Below are 18918 nucleotides of genomic sequence, written 5' to 3'. Positions count from 1 at the left end.
TGGATTATTATGGATTAAGACATGTGCATTTGCTTTTCAGTGTAGAGTGTTTTCTTGGGAAACAGTCACAGGAGGAAATCTTAATGCTCACTGACATGAGAATTCTTTCACTATTTCTCACTTCTGCATTTAGAATTTAAAATATTTTCTCTATTGGTGTATCACGCTAATATAAGTTGAAACTTTATCCCCTTGTTTATACAGTCACTGCTTGTCCTCATAAGAAATGTAATACAGATAATTTCATCATATTTATTTCACTGATGAAATAAATGCTCAATCCTTCTAATGCTGTGTAAAGGTTTTGGGGCATTAAATTTCTTTTACCCATGTGTTTTTTAGAATGAAGAGTAGACTGTGAGATGCAGACCATCATTTTTGGTTACTCTTTCTTGTTATTGGCTTGAACCAAGGTCTTAAGAGACTCTAATATTTTTAAGTTTTTTGATATATTAACATGGTAATCTAACTCTGATATGTTAGTGGCATTGCAAAGTGCAGTAAGGGATATTTTAAAAACCATAATGGAAAATTTAAGTATTTAGTTCTGTCTTTTATGATTTTTCTTTTGTCCTAGCTATAGGTTGTAGAAAATGTCAATGCATGTAACATGATGCATGCTACAGTAAGACTCAGTCTTCTTTAATGCTCTTCCTACAAAATCAGACAAAATAAAAATACCTTAATAGTTCCAGGTTTGTATTCTAACATTGTATCTCACAGGAATAAAACCAGTTGCTTTTGCTGATTGAACCATTATGTCCGTTCTTAACCTTCTTTTGTAATTTTGAAGTATCTATTTTTTAACATCCCTAAGATAAAGAGGTTGCTGGAATACTTGATATTTGTACTTATGCAGAGCCTTTCATGTGAAGAGAACTAACATTTGACTGAGTTTAAATGTATCTTCACTCCCCCTAACTCGGGGGATTTCAGCCTTGTTCACCTTGAGACATCTTGGCTTTTCACTTATGATGCATTCCTGGGGATCAGGTACTTGCAATCCACTGCAGCTGAAATGAAACAGAGCCATTACAAGAAATAATGTAATCTTTTCTATGTGTGCATTTGTTCAAATCAAACATGGTGTAGCTCAAATGTCCTTGGTCCTTCTACGTGCTGTTGCAATAAACACTGCTCGTTGTGTGCGATGGATGGGGAAATTGGATAATTCCAATAATTGCCATTAGGGCATTTCTGACAGAAGTGTCATTGGTGTGATAAGGGAAATATCTTATTGTGCCTTGATTAAAAACATAAGTCCTTGAAGATCATGGCATTATTATCTTCCTGCTCTACTGCAAAAAGTGGAATCTTGTGAATGACTCTGAGGAATATGGCAGCCATGTGGTGGTAGATTCTGCCCCTTGCTGTGAGTCACCATAAAAAACCCAGCATTTTTTGAATAAGTGAGGGAAGAATATCAGCCTCTATTAGAATAGCTCACTCGCAGTTCCAGAGATGGCATTTGAAAACTGTTCTGCTGAAATGCCAAATGTTGTTTTCCTACTCAAAAGCCACAAAGAAACCTACCTCTCAGAGATGAAAGAAGAAACGTGTGAAAACAACATTTAACTTGTTTTGAGCCAAGCAGATTTTCTTGCAGTTCAGGCTTCCAAACCAGGCCATAACACAAGGGATGTGAAAATCTGTGTTTGGAAACTGTTCAGACGTTGGGATTTTTTTTCCTGGTCTCTAAAAAGGCAAAAGGTTTTTCTGTGAAGTAACTTCTGCCTGTTGTGTGAAAACAGCATTCAGCTGTCTTCCACCCTGTCTTGTACAGGTGACTTAACAAGTGTGGTTGATCAACATTTATGAATGATGCACATCTTTTTTTCTTCAATCACAATTTAAGTGCTGAATTGAAGTTGAATTTTTCATTTAAGTGCTGCACATAACAGAGTTGGAAGAAGGGAGGATGCATCTAAAGAAGCCCTTTAAGAAGTAATGTAATTAAAATAAATAAATACAGTCATACAAAAGTACTACAAGGAGTATTAAAAATTGGGCCAATACAGAACCTTAGAAGGCTCAGTGATTCATTTAAAAATGCATGCTGTGTTCAGAGCAGTTGCATACTTAATAGATGTCAAATGCATGTTGTCACAACTACATTGTATTTGTAATACACTTTAGAAAGAAACTTTAAGAGATATTTATACATGGTGGGTTTTTTTCAGAAAGGAGAAACAGTCATCTAAGAAACTGTAGGACAATATGGGGAGGACATGAGGACTTGTAAATTTTTCAAAGTCTTATAGAAATTTACAAAAAAATATATTTTTTCCTCAAACTTCTGTTGTTCTGAATAGCTCCATTTCAGCAAATTTTGATTGAATACAGAGGAAATGCAACATGTGCAAATGATAAAATTTTCAGTTCAGCAATGTTAACTCTTGTCTCTACACTTTAGCTCTTGTGATGGCATCATTTGTATGTAAAGGGTGGGGTTTACTTACTGACTTTGAGTGTATGTACATCTTAAGTTGACATAAAATATTCAGCAGAGAGGTGAGAGAGGTTTCGTTCGGGATCTCTTCCAAATGGTCTCTCTGTTTTCCATCCTCCATTCCCACACCCTCCCAAGAAAAGTTTTATTTCTCTTCATTTTCCTTTTCTGAGTGACTCACCTCCTAATTATTTCTTTCTATCTTTTTGTCCATCCCAGTTTATTTTGGATTTTGTTATATACTGTTTTTTCTTCAGGTTTGTGGTTATCTGTACCCTGTTGTAGTAATATGCAGTTCCAACAAAAAGAACACTTAATAAAGCTGGGTGTGTCACAGCCACTGTAACTCACTCAGAAATGACTTAGACTTGGCAGCAATAGCAGGGCAGTGAGTTCAACATCTTAGTTGCAGAAAAAAAAAATAGAAATCAGATTGTTTATACATTTGTATTGCTCAGATGAAATATGTAAACAGTTCGGATGAATGACTTATGAAGAGTTTGTGCTGAGCCTGTGAATGAATCAGACTCATCTTAACCAAGCACCGTATTTCTGTGCAAAATCTTCCCTGTTTTTGTTTCTTCACCACCTTATATCAGATGTCTTTGGTTTCTTACTCTCCTTCTCCTTGTTTGAGGTCTGATGCCAGCTTGATAACTGTGAACTTGACAAGCTGTAAAAGAAATTCCTGTGTCTCAATTAAATAGATCTTATTTTCTTGTTAAAGAGAGAAAAGTCCATGGCATGTTCTTTTATGAAAAGAAATAAATCACAGATCATAATGACAACAGCAATAGGACTCCTAAATCACAAAATAGCACTGTCCACAATTTTATTACACCCACAAATGTCAGTTAACCTTGGCAAATGAAGCTGAAGTATTTTTTCAAAGCGTAGGTTACTTGATATGGCTCAACCCTAATTTTGTTGTTGGCAGCAGTTTTGGGTGTTGTAAAATAGGGACAGCATTAATTAGTAAGGATGCTTAAGTTTTAGTGACCATTCTGTACTGAGGACACTGGACCTTGTGATGGCTTGAGAATTGTGACAAGATACACACCAATAAGATTGTAAGACAAAATTTTTGGAGTTATTTCTTACCAGATCTTAATGGCTGATAATCATGAAAAATAGGTTGTAGTACTCCTTTGTGATTGCAGTGTGGATACCAATAGTTATAGTGTAGGCCCTTTAAACTAAAAAAATATTATTTTCCTTCTTTTTCATGGATGGGGTGGGTGGGGTTTTTTATGGTTTGTATATTTTGGTTTTGTGTGTTTGATTTGTAGTTTTTTCAATGATGCAAAAAAATTTCAAATGCAAGAAAAACAGCAGTCTGTGCATGAGCATCTATGTTTGTATTTTCACTATGAATTCTTTCCAAAAATGTAGTAAATAGGGGTGAAAAATGCCAATTACCGGACACAAAGTTATTTCTGGCACTGTCCAGTCTTTCATTTATTGAGTTACAGCGGCAATGTCCGATTTTCTGCATCGTGCTTTCCCATATGTAGTACCTCTGCTTAATAATTCTTGGGGTATTTTAAACTGCCTTTGCTTTCTGCTTGCAGGACGGTCGTTTGCGAGTAAATGATCAGCTGGTTGCAGTGAACGGGGAGTCGCTGCTGGGCAAGTCAAACCACGAGGCCATGGAAACCCTCCGGCGCTCCATGTCCATGGAGGGCAACATTCGCGGCAGGATCCAGCTGGTCGTGCTCCGCAGGCTGGAGGTGCACACAGAGGTGGGGCAGTAAATGCATTTCTTAGACTGATGTCTTTCCAGCTCCAGTGGTTTTGCACATAAGAGATAATAGCTAATGTCTTGGTCATAGAGAGCTTCTCCTGAATTAATTCTCCTGAATTTATTCCCTCCTGGGGAGGGGACTCAAAAAATGTTTCTGGTTGATATCTCCTGGTCTTGCTGTTCTTGCTGAGACTAGGCTATTCTTATTTTGATTCAACAAGTATTAGAACAAAAGAAAATACGATTAAAAAAAAGGTTAATTTAGGATTAATACATTGATGTAGTTTTGACTATCTTCTACCTCCTCAAGGCAATCGCTGGGATACAGGCAATTTAAATTATTCTGATTTCATTTGTTCTTATAATCAGAGACCTGAGTATCTTAGTGTGACTAGGATTTTACTTTATTCTAGCTTTTTCTTTTTCATTAGTACTTAATGTATTTTTTTTCATTTTGATTGTGTTTTTCTGGACTTGTCTTGCCTTTTTATTAGTTGTTTGGGGGTTTTTTTTGGACCTTAAAGGAACTAAATATTTTACTTTTCCTGGGCAGATGCAGATTCCTTCAGGATGGGTTTCTGAGTTGATTAACATAAAGTCTTTTTAAGTAAGATAACAAAATAAGAAAAGAAAGATATTTTTAATGTTTTCTAAACATCATATAAATTCATGTTTACCAGTCACTTCTTATTCTGAAAAAGATTTGTTTTATGATCTCTCTTGCTTCCTCTTTCATTTAAGTATGAACACAGTTATGCACACTTTTCTCATCTTTACATAGATACTATACATGCATACTGTCTTGCCTTTTCTACTCACCCCAGCTTTAATTTAACCCTTGAGCAAATATTTTGAAAAGTTTCAATACCTGTAGAGTTCTTTAAAATGAAAGTATGTACAAGTGGATTTGGGGTGTAAAAGGTTGTAATAAATCTCATTATAGAATTCCAAGACATTTCAAACTTCTTACTTAGTGAGCATTGCTGGAACATTTTAAAAAATTACCAACAATCATGTCTGTGGGTGTATTTGCATAAAATTCCAGAGGGAGGAAGAGGATGCAGGTGTCTTGTAACTTAATTGACTCTTAAATATTTTTCTGATAATTTTCTATGTAATTTACTACCATCATTTATTGATCGAGAAATAGATTTTGAAATACATTAATTCATTATATTAGCAAATATTTTTTACATTACCAAATATTATGCTCTTACTTTAATGGGAGGACTCTTTGGAAAAACCTCATGATGTCAATTGTGCCAGGAAAATATGAAAAATATCCGTTAGGAATTCTGGACTATCTTAGAGGAAAACACACATTTGCTTTCCTTTTATATGTGACAGCATCCTGTTGTAAGGAAAAATTATGAAGTATATGTTATATTTTTTGTGCACTTTTGGGATATAAGAAAAATAGCTCACCTTCAAGGAAAGTTCAGTCCTGTTGAGTTTTCTTTATATAACTAAAGCTACTTCTTTTTAAAAAGCTTCCAATCAAATGCCAGATTGACCTAGTAAAAGTATGAGGCTGCTTTTTATAGTTAAGTGTATAGTTTTCAATATTATCCAGATGTATGAAGGAGGTAAATAGTCTTGACTCATGCCCTATGAAGAATGCATAATGAGGTCTTGATTGAATCAAATTCATTTTAGACAGGAATTAATTTTTATAGGGTAGTCTTTGCGTTCAATTGTAATTCCATTTGAGTCTGGAGACTGTAGGAGAAATGGGTCAGTGCCCATTCTTTCCTTTCCCCAGAACAGCTACCCTAGCACTGCATCTCAGCTTGGCAGAAGGAGAATATGTTTAGAAATGCATTATTGTTTTTATTGGGCAGGACACTAATGGAGGTCTTCCATGACAGCTATGTTTTATAAGCTGAATACTTGAATTAGGTTGGTTACTGATCAGTTGTTGGGATATTGATTGTGTCATTTATCAAAGAGCTGGAAAAGCAGATTTGTTGGTGCTGTTAATTCAAGACTCCTTCTCCTACTGTCTCTCCAACGGATAGACTTTGAAAAAGCAGTAAATGTGGACTTTACAACCTAAGGAAGCTTATGTAAAATAAAGGCTTCAGTTCCAAGAGGAAACACAACTGTCAGTGTCTGTGTGGTATGTGTGTGTTTCTGTATGGAGGTTGAAAATAACCTTTTCAAATGGCTGATTCTGCACTGAGGAAAAGAGAATGTTACATGTACCACCTGTCCACTAAGCTTAGATTTGTAGCCATATTGTCACCATGAGCCTCCCAGCACTCATTTGTGTTCTGAGGTGCAATCTTTCCATTTTATTATGCTTATTTTCATTGTATTTATTCTACCACTATTTTATTACGATTTTATTTTTATTAAGTTACATTATTTTACGTTTATTATTAAGCTTGAGAAACAGGTTGCAAAGAGGTGTAACACGCTGTCCTTCCTTATGTCTTGGTTTGCAGGCAGTCACTTGCCAATACTTCAAACCTCTTGTATCATTTTAAAAATAAATTACATGGGTTAGATATATGCATTTCTTCCATATATGTGACTATGGAATTTTTAAAAATGTATATTTAGTATAACATTTGCTGACATAATGAACATGAAGTTTAAAAATAGAAGCCAGTTGGATCCAGCTTCAAAAAAATAGATATAAAATCGCAGAAAATATAAAGGTTGCTTTGAAGACTAGCCATAATATTTCCCCAGTGTGGGTTTTTGGTTTTCCCTGAATAATGACTACAGAAATGTATTTCTGGGTCTGTCCCAGTTTTAGAAACTGTGATTTTTAATTTTTTTTTTTTCCCCAACTATTTTCCTTTATGCAACGGCTCAGGAGAATAAATTAGGCGGTATGGCATGTATGGGGGGGTGGGGTAGGAAATGTCTCAAAAGAAAAGCTGACTAGAGGTGTGACAGGAGTTTGTTTAGCTGCTAGCCAGAAGACCTGCGTTTGGGAGTTTGGTGTAACTCCTTACTTGCAAAACTGTTCTAGTGTGTGATCATCAGAACATATGCACTCAGTCTCAGGGAGAAGGGAACCAGCTGGCTGGCAGAAAAATACCATTGGCATTGCCCATGTTCTTGTGTTGACAATGTCACAAGCTGCCCTCCCAGATGGAGAATTTGAATGAAGCCAGTTGTGGGTCATAAAAAAAAAATAAAAAAAAAATCTCCATTTTTGTGCATCATTCTTAATGGTTGTTATAGCTTGGATGTTGTTCTTATTTCATGGTCAGCAAAACCAGACCACAGTTTTGAAGAGCTCTCTCAAGTTTCTCATTTGAGAGGAGGCAATATAGAGTGCACACATTATATCACACTGTGTCCGTGCACTGTCTGCAGCGATGGATGCTCTTCTGCGTTGTTGAATATGTAAATTTGGTGTTGCAATGTGTGGTTCTGTTTTTCCCTTAGGAACGCTCAGACCAGGGAGTCTTTCAAAAATCAGCCTTTGACGGGAGTCATAACTTCGCAGCTGCTTCCCGACGCAATGATACCATTCTCCAGCAATTTGTAACATGCAGTCCTCAGGAAGGAATAAAAGGTAGTCTCTACATACCCTTCTCTGTGCTGAGGCAGAGAGGGCTTTGTGGTTTTCTTGCCTGAAATCCACAGCCACCAAAAGCAGTTAATTAGAGTAAGTGCACACTATGTTACTTTGAGGCTTGAAGATCCAGCGAGGGTGGGAGAGCTGACTCAGAAGTTGTGAATGAGATTCCTGGCACAAATTCCAGTTTAAGTAACAGTTTCTAGCTCGCTGCCCCAACACGTAAGGCTGGATAAAAAACAAATGATGAGTGCAAAATATATGTTGTCAAAATGTTTATTTTCTATATATCTTTAATGAGCGCAATGATTTTTACATTTAATTTTTTAGATTATGTCCTGGGTTATTATAAGCTTAATTAATTTTTACTAAAACATGATGCTTGAAAAGTGCACTTGCTTATTTTAGACTTTAAGGTAAAATTTGTTCAGAGGTTAGAACCATTCGCCTAATTTACAAACTGGAATTATATTAATGAACTCATTAAAAGGAATTAGGTAATTGTGTAAATTGTGCAAAGAAAACTTACATGTGCGAGCATATGGAAGCATATGAGTAGGAGCATTTAAGGCCACTTCTTTTCATGTCTTTTTTTCATTTCTGATGGTAGACTGCACTATCTGTCCAATTTGCTCCTGACTCAGCAAGGTACTAGTTATTCAAAAAGTTTAAGTATTTGAGATGGTCTTGACCCCTATCCTTTTAACTGTGCTCTCATTCTTCAAGCCAAGCACATAGCTAGATACCTTTCAGTATTCAGTAGGAAAATTTCATTATTTTCAACAGGAAAAAAGTATTTTCTTTGATGTAGTTGATTTGTGCATGATTTTTCCCACTTTCCTAGACAACTGTGGAATCAGGGTAGCCTGCAAAAAGTAATTTCATAGGCTGCTGTGATGGCTGTGTTTGGGTAACTTTTAATCAAAACCAAAGAGCCCTTATTTTTAAAATGGAAGAGAAAATTCCATAGAATTTAGGGGTAACTTATTTGTGTTGACTGCAATATTTTGACAGTGTGACTCCAGGCAAAGAATTAGGTATAGCCTGGAGCATTGTAAATATTCAAAGGTCAGATGCTTTGCTTAGATCTACCTTTCGTTTCTCTTGTATGGAATTTATGCTCATTCTGTAGTTTCAGGAGAAAAGGGTCCAATCCTTGGAGCTAGCCTGCCCTGTAGAGTTAGGCATTACCAAAGAGATATCAGAAAGCAGCAAATACCTTTAAATGCTTCCTTAAAAACCATAAAAACAAATGCTCTGAAGCCACTGATGCAGATGAATGGCAACTGCTAACCTGTCACTTAAATTCAAAACAAAGTATGTGGATGAGTTGTAATTTCAGATAAGGATTTCTTCAACTGCAATGCAAAATCAGGATGGCTAGTTTTCAGCTCAGTCATAAAATTATTTTAATAGGCATCTTTTTAATTAAAGAATTATTGTAAGAGGGCATTATAGCAATAAAACAGTCATGGCCTCAGAAGAGAATGTGTCAGATGTGAAAAGGAAGCTTTGGAGAGCTGCTGGCACAGGGAGGGTTTGGCTTGGCTGGGTCTTCAGAGCCATGGCCTGGAAAGTGATTGGAATTGGAGTCAGTGGACAAGAGACTACAAAGATATTGTTACCACTGACTCAAGATATCATTGTATTGTGATTTGTGTTGAAGATTTGGCATTTGATGAATAAAATTTCAATGATCTTAGTGGAAAACTGCACAGGCACTTGCAGCAGGAGGGCTGTGGGACAGCTCTGATAAGACATTGTTTTGGTGAAATACAATTTGGGCTTACAGTACTCTCACACATTGGAGAACTATTTCTCTTATTTTGAAATCATAGTATTAATTATTATTGAGCTAATGCTCATTCTGCTTTCCATATGAACCTGCCACCTATTTCCTCCCATCACTGGTCTAAATTTTTTTTTGGGCATTGTTTCTTAAGAAGTTTTGTCCTTGGTAAGGGTGAAACACGTTACCTGTGCACTACCCTCTTTTATGACAGCTATGAACTTTAGGTTGTGTGTGTGCTTAAGGACATGAGTCACAGACCTAGTGAGCTGCTTGTGTCAGGCAGGAGCAGATCCTCATACATGTTCACACTGTCCTGTCCACATTCTGAGAACAGAAGTGCAATTGGTACATTTTTGCAAAGAATAATAAAACACAGAAGAGATTTTAAACATAATACGGGATCCGATGTAAGAATTTAATGTAGGAGCTGTATTATGTTTCATAAAATGTCATTTTCTTAATTAATTTTTTCCAATAAGTTATTTCCAGTACCATTCACTGCTCCCACCAATAAAATTCTTATAAAAGCTCAGCAAAAATACACAGAACCTTGGCCTGCTAATATTGCTGTCTGTTTTAGGAGTCTTTTTTATTATACATGAGAAAGAAAATCTAATGTCTGGAGAAAAGTGCTTATAGCCGAAACATTAAATTTTGTCTTGCCTGTAGATATTTAAATAAAGGGGGAGGGGATAGTGATCCAGTATTGAAATGCCAGTGTTTGTTCTATTTTTGCATGAATAACACTTGCTGCCTTCAGGTCTTCACTTCTTTTGCTGCCAAGCTGTTGCACGGTGTTTTTTAGAACAATCTCTTTGAGAATTGATACTTTAGTGCCAGCAGCTTTACATTTCTGGTGTTGAAAGATTACTGGGATGTGTTTCATTAGAGGTTCTATTTCTTATAACCCTTTATTATAAATAGTTAGAAGGAAAATGCTGTCATCTCTCTGTTGAGTAATAAAATAATCAAACTTTTTTTACTACCAGAGACTGCCAAATCCTCATGGTTGTACAAGCACCTGTTTTGATACTTATGTGGTAACATCAAGCTAGAAAATTAAGAAGTGATATTCTTAATTATTCAGATTTTCCTTGTAAATGCTGTATGTGTCTTATAGACAGACTCAATTTTTACTTTGCCTGAGTTACTCTTTTTTACTTTCTTAGTCTGTATAATATCTTAAAATTTAATACATTTTATTCAGTGCTTAGATTTATCTGAATCTGTTAAGGTCATTTCCTGAGGTCTTGAACCTGAAGCCAGTGACTGCCCCTTAGGTTAAATTCTCTCATGCTCTGGCTCCTGCTCTCATTTTACTGGGAGCTGTAATCCCTTGTGATCATTTCCGATTCACTGAGGAAGTCTGACGTTTTTCTATGTGGACCCTTTTGTTACTGTAAGAAAAATACCAGTTGTAACCCATGATCAAACAGCCTTGGTGAAATGACGTACCAATTACTGTGAATCCAAGTTAGTATAACTGCAAATATGTTCAGTCTCTTGCCATGATTATTTGAGTCTGTTCAAAAAGCCTAACCACAGTGTAAGTGTGGTATGATTATATATTTTTTTAGTTTGTTGGGTTTTTTGTGGGTTTGGGGAGGGGAGGGGGAAGGGTTAAAAGTTTTTTTCTTTTTTTGGTGTGGATTTTTTTTTTATAGGAGGGGTAAATTTTTTTCCATCAGGCATCTCTTTTCTACTTTTGATAATCAGTGTTTTAGGGACTTACTAAGTCGAAAGCTCTGTCTGGACCTTTGTGCCATGGATACATTTCTAAGTTTTGGTACATATCTTAATCTTTTTTTAAAATTTTGTTTCCAAAGTGTCTTCATGGCAGTGAGTTCTCTGAAAAACACTACTTTGTGTTTGTCCTAGGTGTTCTGCTTGATAGTTAAACTGGTTGCCTTCTTGTTACTGTGCATGAGACTGTAAAAACTTCCTTTTCACCTTATGCATAGCTTCTACTATGTCATAGACTCCTCTTATATCCTCTTTCATTGCTACTTACTCTAAAGAATCCTAATCTGTGGTCCTTGTAGGAGTGTTTGTACCTGTGTGCAGTATCCTTGCTACCTTTTCAATATGCTTCTGAATTATATTACATTATTTTTTGGATAGGAAGAATGAAACCATAGACACTATTTAAAAATGAGGCTCACTTTTGAGTTCTAGCTGGAGTATTTGGACTTTTTTGCACTTGTAAACGATTGCCTCCCTTTGAGTTCACTAAGCATATATTTACTGAAAGAACAATCCAGTGCACATCTAGTGTACTGTTCCAGAGCTGTAAAAATCTTTGTGTAAGTCTCAGGAGTTTTCCCCTACTTCCATGTGCAGCACTTGGCAGTCTCTGACAGGGAATTTCACCTGCATTTCTTACTAATGTCCTACAGTCTTTTTGCAGAACTTTGTAATCTCCTTCCTTTTGGTAGTTACATTTGGTATCACGTTGAACAAATATGAGTTCCTCTCTTCTTCTAAGTTCTTCTTCCTGTGAGAACTTGCCTTTTACTTCTCATTTGTTTCCTGTTCTTATATTCAAACCTGAAAGAATGGGGATCACAGTGCAAGAAGCTCGTGTGTATATGTGAGGTAGCATACCTGTATTTTACATCAGACTGGCAATCATATTTTAAGGTCTCATTGAAACTTTCCTCCTCATCTGCTTATCCTCACTTTCTTTTGATGGTGCTCACACTTTTCCTGAGATAACAGTGTGAGCTAATAGTGTGAGTTTGTGGGGGTTGTTTTTTGTTTGGTTTTTTTGGGGAGTTTTTTGTTGGACTTTTTTTCCCCAATATATTTTTGTTTGTTATATCAGCACTCTTATCAAATAAATATAATCTCTTGCTTTCTCTTTTGATCCCTCCTTGCCGATCCTTTTTCTCTCAGATAGGTTAGTGCTTTCAGATAGAGTTGTACAAAAAGACTGCCAACATTTCATGCAACAGAGCAGGTCATGTTAAAGTGTGGCATGTCATCATTGTTTGATTGCTTACCTGCCATTGAAACCCAAGGAAGTGTCCATGTTTCCTATTAGGTTTGGGAGGGGTGAGACATATTCTACATTGAAAAGTGCAGGGACTTTTTCTAAGATACCTTTGGGCTGAGAAGTGACTTTGCAGGACAATAATGAACTGGCCTACAGTGAGCACAGCAGTCTTACTAAATATTGCAGGTATTTAAGTGCTGTTGCCTAGCAAACCACTGAATGCTTTGAGTAGTTCATATTTGTCTTTGTAAAAGGTAATTTTCTAGTGTTAGCTGGATGCTGTTTGTAAAGGTAAAGAAGGAGTTGCCATAATGGTAGGAAAGGAAGACTGTAATTAAGAAATGCCTCTTTGTTCTCTTGCTATAGGATAACAGAAATTTTTTCTTCTTCTGAGCTCTTTGCTGAGAATGTGGTTCCCTTCTGTACATGAAGGGTGATAAATGCTCCCCATCAAAGGGACTGAAATCATGAGCCTACAATCAGTTTGAATGCAGCTATGGAGAAGTTAAAAATTGAGTAAAGCATTCCGCTAAAATGGAGCAAAGCAATTTGTGCCTTGCACTCAACTTCACTATAAGTACAAAGTTTCCCTATATTTACCTTTAATTATATATATGCAAATCTGAAAATCAGCTCTTCAGGAAAATCCCAAGGGGTGTATTTTCTGCTTGGTGTGATTTTAATTCTAGTTTAGTTAGTTTAGGGATTTGAATAATTTGTGATTTACTTCAGCATTGCTTGAGGCCTTCCAGTCATCAATCAGTGAACTGGTGTAATGTAGTTGTTTCTGCAGGTTTTTTAACCCCTTTCTAAATTTTGTTTCAGAGTTTCCAGTTTCTGATCGTGGCAGTGGTGAAAATGAAACCCCTCCACCTCTCCCACCACATCCTAGTGAGGATCTGCTGAATGAGGATTATAATCACAGGTTGGACTTCAGCTCTTCTTAATAGTTATAGCACTAATTGCTCAGTAGTGGTTCTGATAATAGTTCTAATTGATTACTAAACCACTTTTTTAAAAATTTGCACCACTTTCTTTAGTCAGCTGGAAGGTCTTTTAACATAAGCTGTGAATGCTATTTTAGCATTTAGTGTGTTGTTCAGTTCAGTTGTACATAAGCTGCAGTATGCCTCCTATCCATGACAGATTATATCTCTATCGTGTGTTCAGTGAAACAAAAAAAATCCCAAAGCATAATCCCAATTTAAAAAAAAAAGTTAATTTAAAACTGTACTGTGGGTGCAATGTGTAAATGAAGTCTGTAAATGAAGTCTCCTAAGCTTTAAAAGTCCAAGTTAAACACAGTTTTTAAGGAACTGAATCTCCTTATGTCACACAAAGATATTCTTGAGATTACAAAATGAATTTTCAGTAAGTCTGAACAATTGAAATGTTTAAGAGAAAAATTAATGAACACTTTACCAATTGAAAAGGTATTGAGTAGATTTTTCAGATACTTTTGCAAAGCCTGACGTGCTTGATAGCAACTATAAGTTTCAATTTCCTTAATAAATACAGAAGTTTGGAGGTGCAGAAAAAAGTATAAACATGTTGATGTTCACGGTGGCTCATACTCTATCTCAAGTAGTACAGGATTCAAATCAAAGGCATCATTTCAACCTTTCCTGGTGATGAGGAATGCAACCAATCCTGATGATGACGCTGAAATGCAACATTGAACATTGCTTCCTTGTTTGCTGGGTGTTCAGTTTTGATAGTCATGCATCTACTGCAGTGATATTAAGAAAGTATGCATTTCAGCTAAAAATTTAGCCACATGTCTGTCCTTGCATGCATTGGTGTGAGTAAAAACTACCATTAAATGATGAGTTGCCTGTAGTGTCATATTTTATTATGGGTACCTTGAATGTTTCATGCAAGACTTCGGTAACTATTTTCTTTTCACTAACACAGAGTAATTACACTAGAATAATTTTGTTATTTCTGGTCTCCCAGGCAGGTATGTATGACATGATAAACACACTAGTCTACACACATCAATGCAATTCAGCATTACTTTCTCAACTGCAACCGTTTGCTAGAATCTGTTCCTAATTTTTCCAGCTAGCTAGGAGAAAAGCATTCTCTTAAATGCTCAAGATGTATTAAAATGATGATAAATTTTCTGGCCTTTTGTCTCACCCTGAGTTTTCCAGTGTTGTATGGTTTTTCCATTTAGAACTTAAGTTCTCTTGAAATTGAATTGCTATATCATGTGGCACTGATTTCACTGAAATTGCATTTCAACAAAATGCATAGGAGAATACTTAGAAAAGTATTTTGACACTGTACAACTAAACCTTTTGAACAATTTGGAAATAATTTTTTGGTTGCTTTTCTTAGTAATTTTTTGCCTAAGAGTTCACAAAAGAATAATAATTTTTCTTTCTAATCAAAAAGAGACATGTGAGATTTCAGATTTCATTGAGTTGTTCCATTTTGAGCTGAAAGATACTTGGAGTTTCACTCAGGTGCAATTTTGAAATGTTTAGAAAGTTGCCTTAAAGTAAAAGAATGAAAACAAAAAGACAAAAACAAAAAAAAAAAACAAAAAAAAAACAAAAACCAAAGCAACCAAACACAATACCCTGGAATTCTTCATTCATAGCACGTTCCATAAGACCTCCGGCCTCTGCATAAGTGGTACAAGGCTATAAAATAATTTTATATTAGCAGATGCAGTAGAATTGATCCAGGTACATTGCCAGTATTTCTCCTACATTCTGTAGTGTGTTATTTGGAAATGCCATGGTTAGATAGAGCTAGCAAAATGGGAAGAAAATTACTACTAATCATTTACATTTATATTTCCATCTGTGATGAGAAACCAGGTGACTGAAAGTGTTAAGTCTCAGAAAAGGGAGTTGAGGATCAATATCTGATTTTAAAAATGCATGCTGTAAGCAACTGTAGGAAGAAACACATGTATATTTGTGTTTTCTTTAATTAGTTCACTTGTGGTTTGAAGTGGTACCTAAATATTTTACGTAACTTTTTTTTTTTTCTCCCTACAGCCCTATCCTAAATTCAGCAGTGCATTTAACAGATCAGCACATCAACTTCAGATCTTTGACACCAGCCAAACAGTCTGAATCAATTAATCTGAAAGCCTCAAAAAGCATGGATCTGGGTAAGAAAGGCTGGCATGACACATAGGTCAGCTTTTTAGCCTTAGCCCATCTGTACCATCTCTGTTTCTTTCTTTTGTTTCTTTAACACTCACATCAGGGAGTAAGTTCTGCAGAGGAGCTACAGTGATGGGGACAATGATCAGCCTCCTGTAGCAGCTATTTGCAAATACCCTTTTTATTGGAGCTGAAGAAAGTTTGTTGGTTTTTTGCTTTGTTTGGTTTGGTTGGGTTTTATTTGCAAAGGTCCATTGTATTGAAATCCTAGCTGAGGAAAAGGGGGAATGATGGAATAATGAGCAGAAAGAATTGCTGTACAAGTTTTGTATGTCTAAAATATAAAGCAAAACCAGCAATCACAAAAGTAATTTATTTTATAGAATATAAATTATTGTAAAATAACACTGGACAAAGGGTAGCATTCCTAAGACAAGGTGTTTATTTCTTTATTGACAATGACAAACATGGGAATTCAAAGTGTTGCAGTAGATCTTTATAAATGCTTGAAGAGTGTACGGTTATGGTTCTCTATCCATCAGTGTTGTGCAGGAAATCTTGCAGGGGGTGAAGTAGAAAGTAAAATGCTCTTTCTGTACCAGGAAAGCATTTGCAGGTGGAAGATTGAAGGGTTATTGCAGCTGAAAACCACACCATGTTTTATGAGGGTTCAAGAAAGCTTGTTAAGTCTCAAAAAAAAAAACAAATAAGGTTTTCTTTTTCCTTTTAATTCTTCTTGGCCGCACTCAGTCTTTACCTGTTGCTTGTTTGGGTTTTTTTATGAATTTCAGTGTTGATGGGGAAACTTTGAGGACTACCATTAGGATAGCTTTAATAATAGATTTGTTTGCTTTGGTGAATCAGACTTGGTACATCATTAATAGAAAGTGATTCATTTCATACATGGTTTCAAGGTAGCTTTTTGTTACCTTGCAGGTTTTTTTTCCCATTAAATGTTCCAGACTGGTCTTAGGTTTTGTATTGTTGATTTTTATTGTAATCTTAACAGGATATTTTGATGTGACATTAAACGTGTGTACTCCTCTAATGGCATGTAAGGAAAGCCAGACAGTTATTAATGCATGAAATGCATAAGAATGGATATGAATTATTGAAGGAAGGTCTTAAGGCAGAATTATAACACTACTGCATGGCCAGAAAAAATAGGTCGTTTGCTCTTCTGTTCCACTGTTTTGACAAAGAGTAATGGATTAGATATTTCTTAAAGAATGAAAATGCTCCTCAAAAAATGACTCAGTTTATAGACTTGAGTCAAAACATATATTATATGTAGTCTACTAGAAAAATGAATGTTCAACTTTACTGAGCCTTTTTTTAGAAAGATTTGCTTCCAGCTCCCACAGAAGTCCCAGGAAAGAATGCACACAAGCATCAGTGTAAAATTAGGCAATGGGAGCGTGTATGAGAGCACATTCAGAACTGCCAGGTAACTCATACTTCAAATTCTATACACAATCTGCTCTTGACACCCAGGAGCAATCCTTTGAGAATATACAAAATTCACTAAATCATGGTGGCTAAAAACTAAAATAAAATTGGATGCAAAAAAATTTAAAAATGAATACAAATGTATCTTTCAGAGTGTTCAGAAATTGTTGCCTGTAGAAGGTAGCTGTTGAAAAGTCCCCTTGTGTTATAAAAGTAAAAAAATAAAAAGGGTAATAGCCAGTCTGATTGGATATGTGAAGGTAAATCTACTTGAGACACTCATGTAAGGAACAGGAGGGACTGTGAAAGATCTGCACCATATTGTTTTATAAATAACAATAGATGGAGTAAAATTCCTTGCACATAGCTTGGCAAATAATGAAAGTGAGAAAGATGAAAGCTTAGGCCTTTTACAGTCATTCTTTAGCAAGCAGGGAAGTACCATGTTTGGCTTTCCACTTTTTGAAAGATTTTAAGCAGAAGCTACTGTCTGAAAGAGGAAACAACAGAAATGTGAAAATCTCAAGTGAAGAAACTGCAATATAAAGTGTTTCAAATACAAATAACATCCCAATAGTTTAGTATATAAAAATGTGCTTCCAAATAGAGCATTCATATAATACACATTCCAGGGTGGATTTTTGGGAAAACAAAGCTCTTTCTTAGGGTTTTTTTTGCTTGCTTCTTACTTACCTGCAGTCGTGACCAATAGTAACTTCTCATCCCAACATGCAGCTGTGTACCCATTACTGATTTCAGTGCACTGATGAGAAAAAAGGAAAGAGGGAAGTCATCTTCCAGCAAATTTGGTAACAAAGGAGAGATGTCCTTTCTCTGAAAGCTTCTAGACCCTATTTTTTCAGTACTCATGGGATTCTTTTGTTCTCAAGTTCTGCCAGTCCTCTCAAAAAAAAAAAAAAAAAAAAAAAGATAGGATGAACAGAAAAAACACACAACTGGAGTCCAGGAGGAGAGCTCTGAGACCTTAGAACATGTGATTTTGATGCAGTTTCTTTTTCTTAAACCAAGTAGTCTCTGAATCAGGTGTCTCCACAGATCTGTGAAATCACTCAGAGGTTGGGCCTAGAGACCCAGAATGACAATCACAAATTCAGCAGACAACAGAATTGATCTAATACAGGGCATAAATGTAAAATCTGTACTGCTGCTCACTTAGGAAACATTCTACTTCACCTTGAAATGTATATAATGCACCTATTGCCTAATTACAAGATTTCAAAGGCCAGGGTTGCTTAATGACATCGCCATCCAAAGGGTCATCGAAGGTGGGTAAAGAAGAAAATCCAGATAATGGATATGAATCCAGATATGGATTGTGAATCTCATGTGAAAATAGTACATTCATTAAATTAGGGAGCTAGTGAAATGGTATGGTAAGGGTCTTCCTGGCTTTGATGAGGGCTGATGTATATACAAGAGGCAAATCTGTCAAGTAAAGACTAGTCTATAATTACACAGGTTTAACATTTTATAATTTAACATTGATGTTTATATTTTTGGTTTTATATATATTTAGGCCCAGAAACCTTTGAGTGTTTAATCTGCTTTCCAGTCATAGCTATTTACAAAATAACAATTGCTATAAATTAATGTCCTCAGTGAATGATAGGAGGTAATGAGGATGGGTGATGAAAAGGTGTTCAGTACTGCTACCATTGTGCATCAGTTGGTTGCTGTCACTCTCCTGCAAACCCTGCAGTGAAAGGAACTTGGCATATCCAGCTGTGGGTTACGTGCCAGTGGGGCAGCTGGAGTTTAGTTTATTGACACCTGGTGCATGTCAGGGCTGTTGGCTGGGCAGCTGG

General features: G+C 36.0%; 1 protein-coding gene across 1 annotated transcript in view; it reads left to right on the top strand.

Annotated features, from left to right (window-relative positions):
- Positions 1 to 18918, top strand: part of PARD3B (par-3 family cell polarity regulator beta) — a 392350-nt gene that overhangs the window by 199453 nt on the left and 173979 nt on the right. The window contains exons 12-15 of the mRNA XM_015635105.3: positions 4021 to 4191; positions 7599 to 7728; positions 13344 to 13443; positions 15533 to 15648. Of these exons, the coding sequence (XP_015490591.1) occupies positions 4021 to 4191; positions 7599 to 7728; positions 13344 to 13443; positions 15533 to 15648 (517 nt within the window). The remainder of the gene's footprint in view (positions 1 to 4020; positions 4192 to 7598; positions 7729 to 13343; positions 13444 to 15532; positions 15649 to 18918) is intronic.

Source organism: Parus major, chromosome 7 (genome assembly GCF_001522545.3).
Source record: "Parus major isolate Abel chromosome 7, Parus_major1.1, whole genome shotgun sequence".
NCBI lineage: Eukaryota > Metazoa > Chordata > Aves > Passeriformes > Paridae > Parus > Parus major.
The sequence above is the reverse complement of the archived record's forward strand: the minus strand, read 5'-3'. Positions and strand labels throughout refer to the sequence as shown.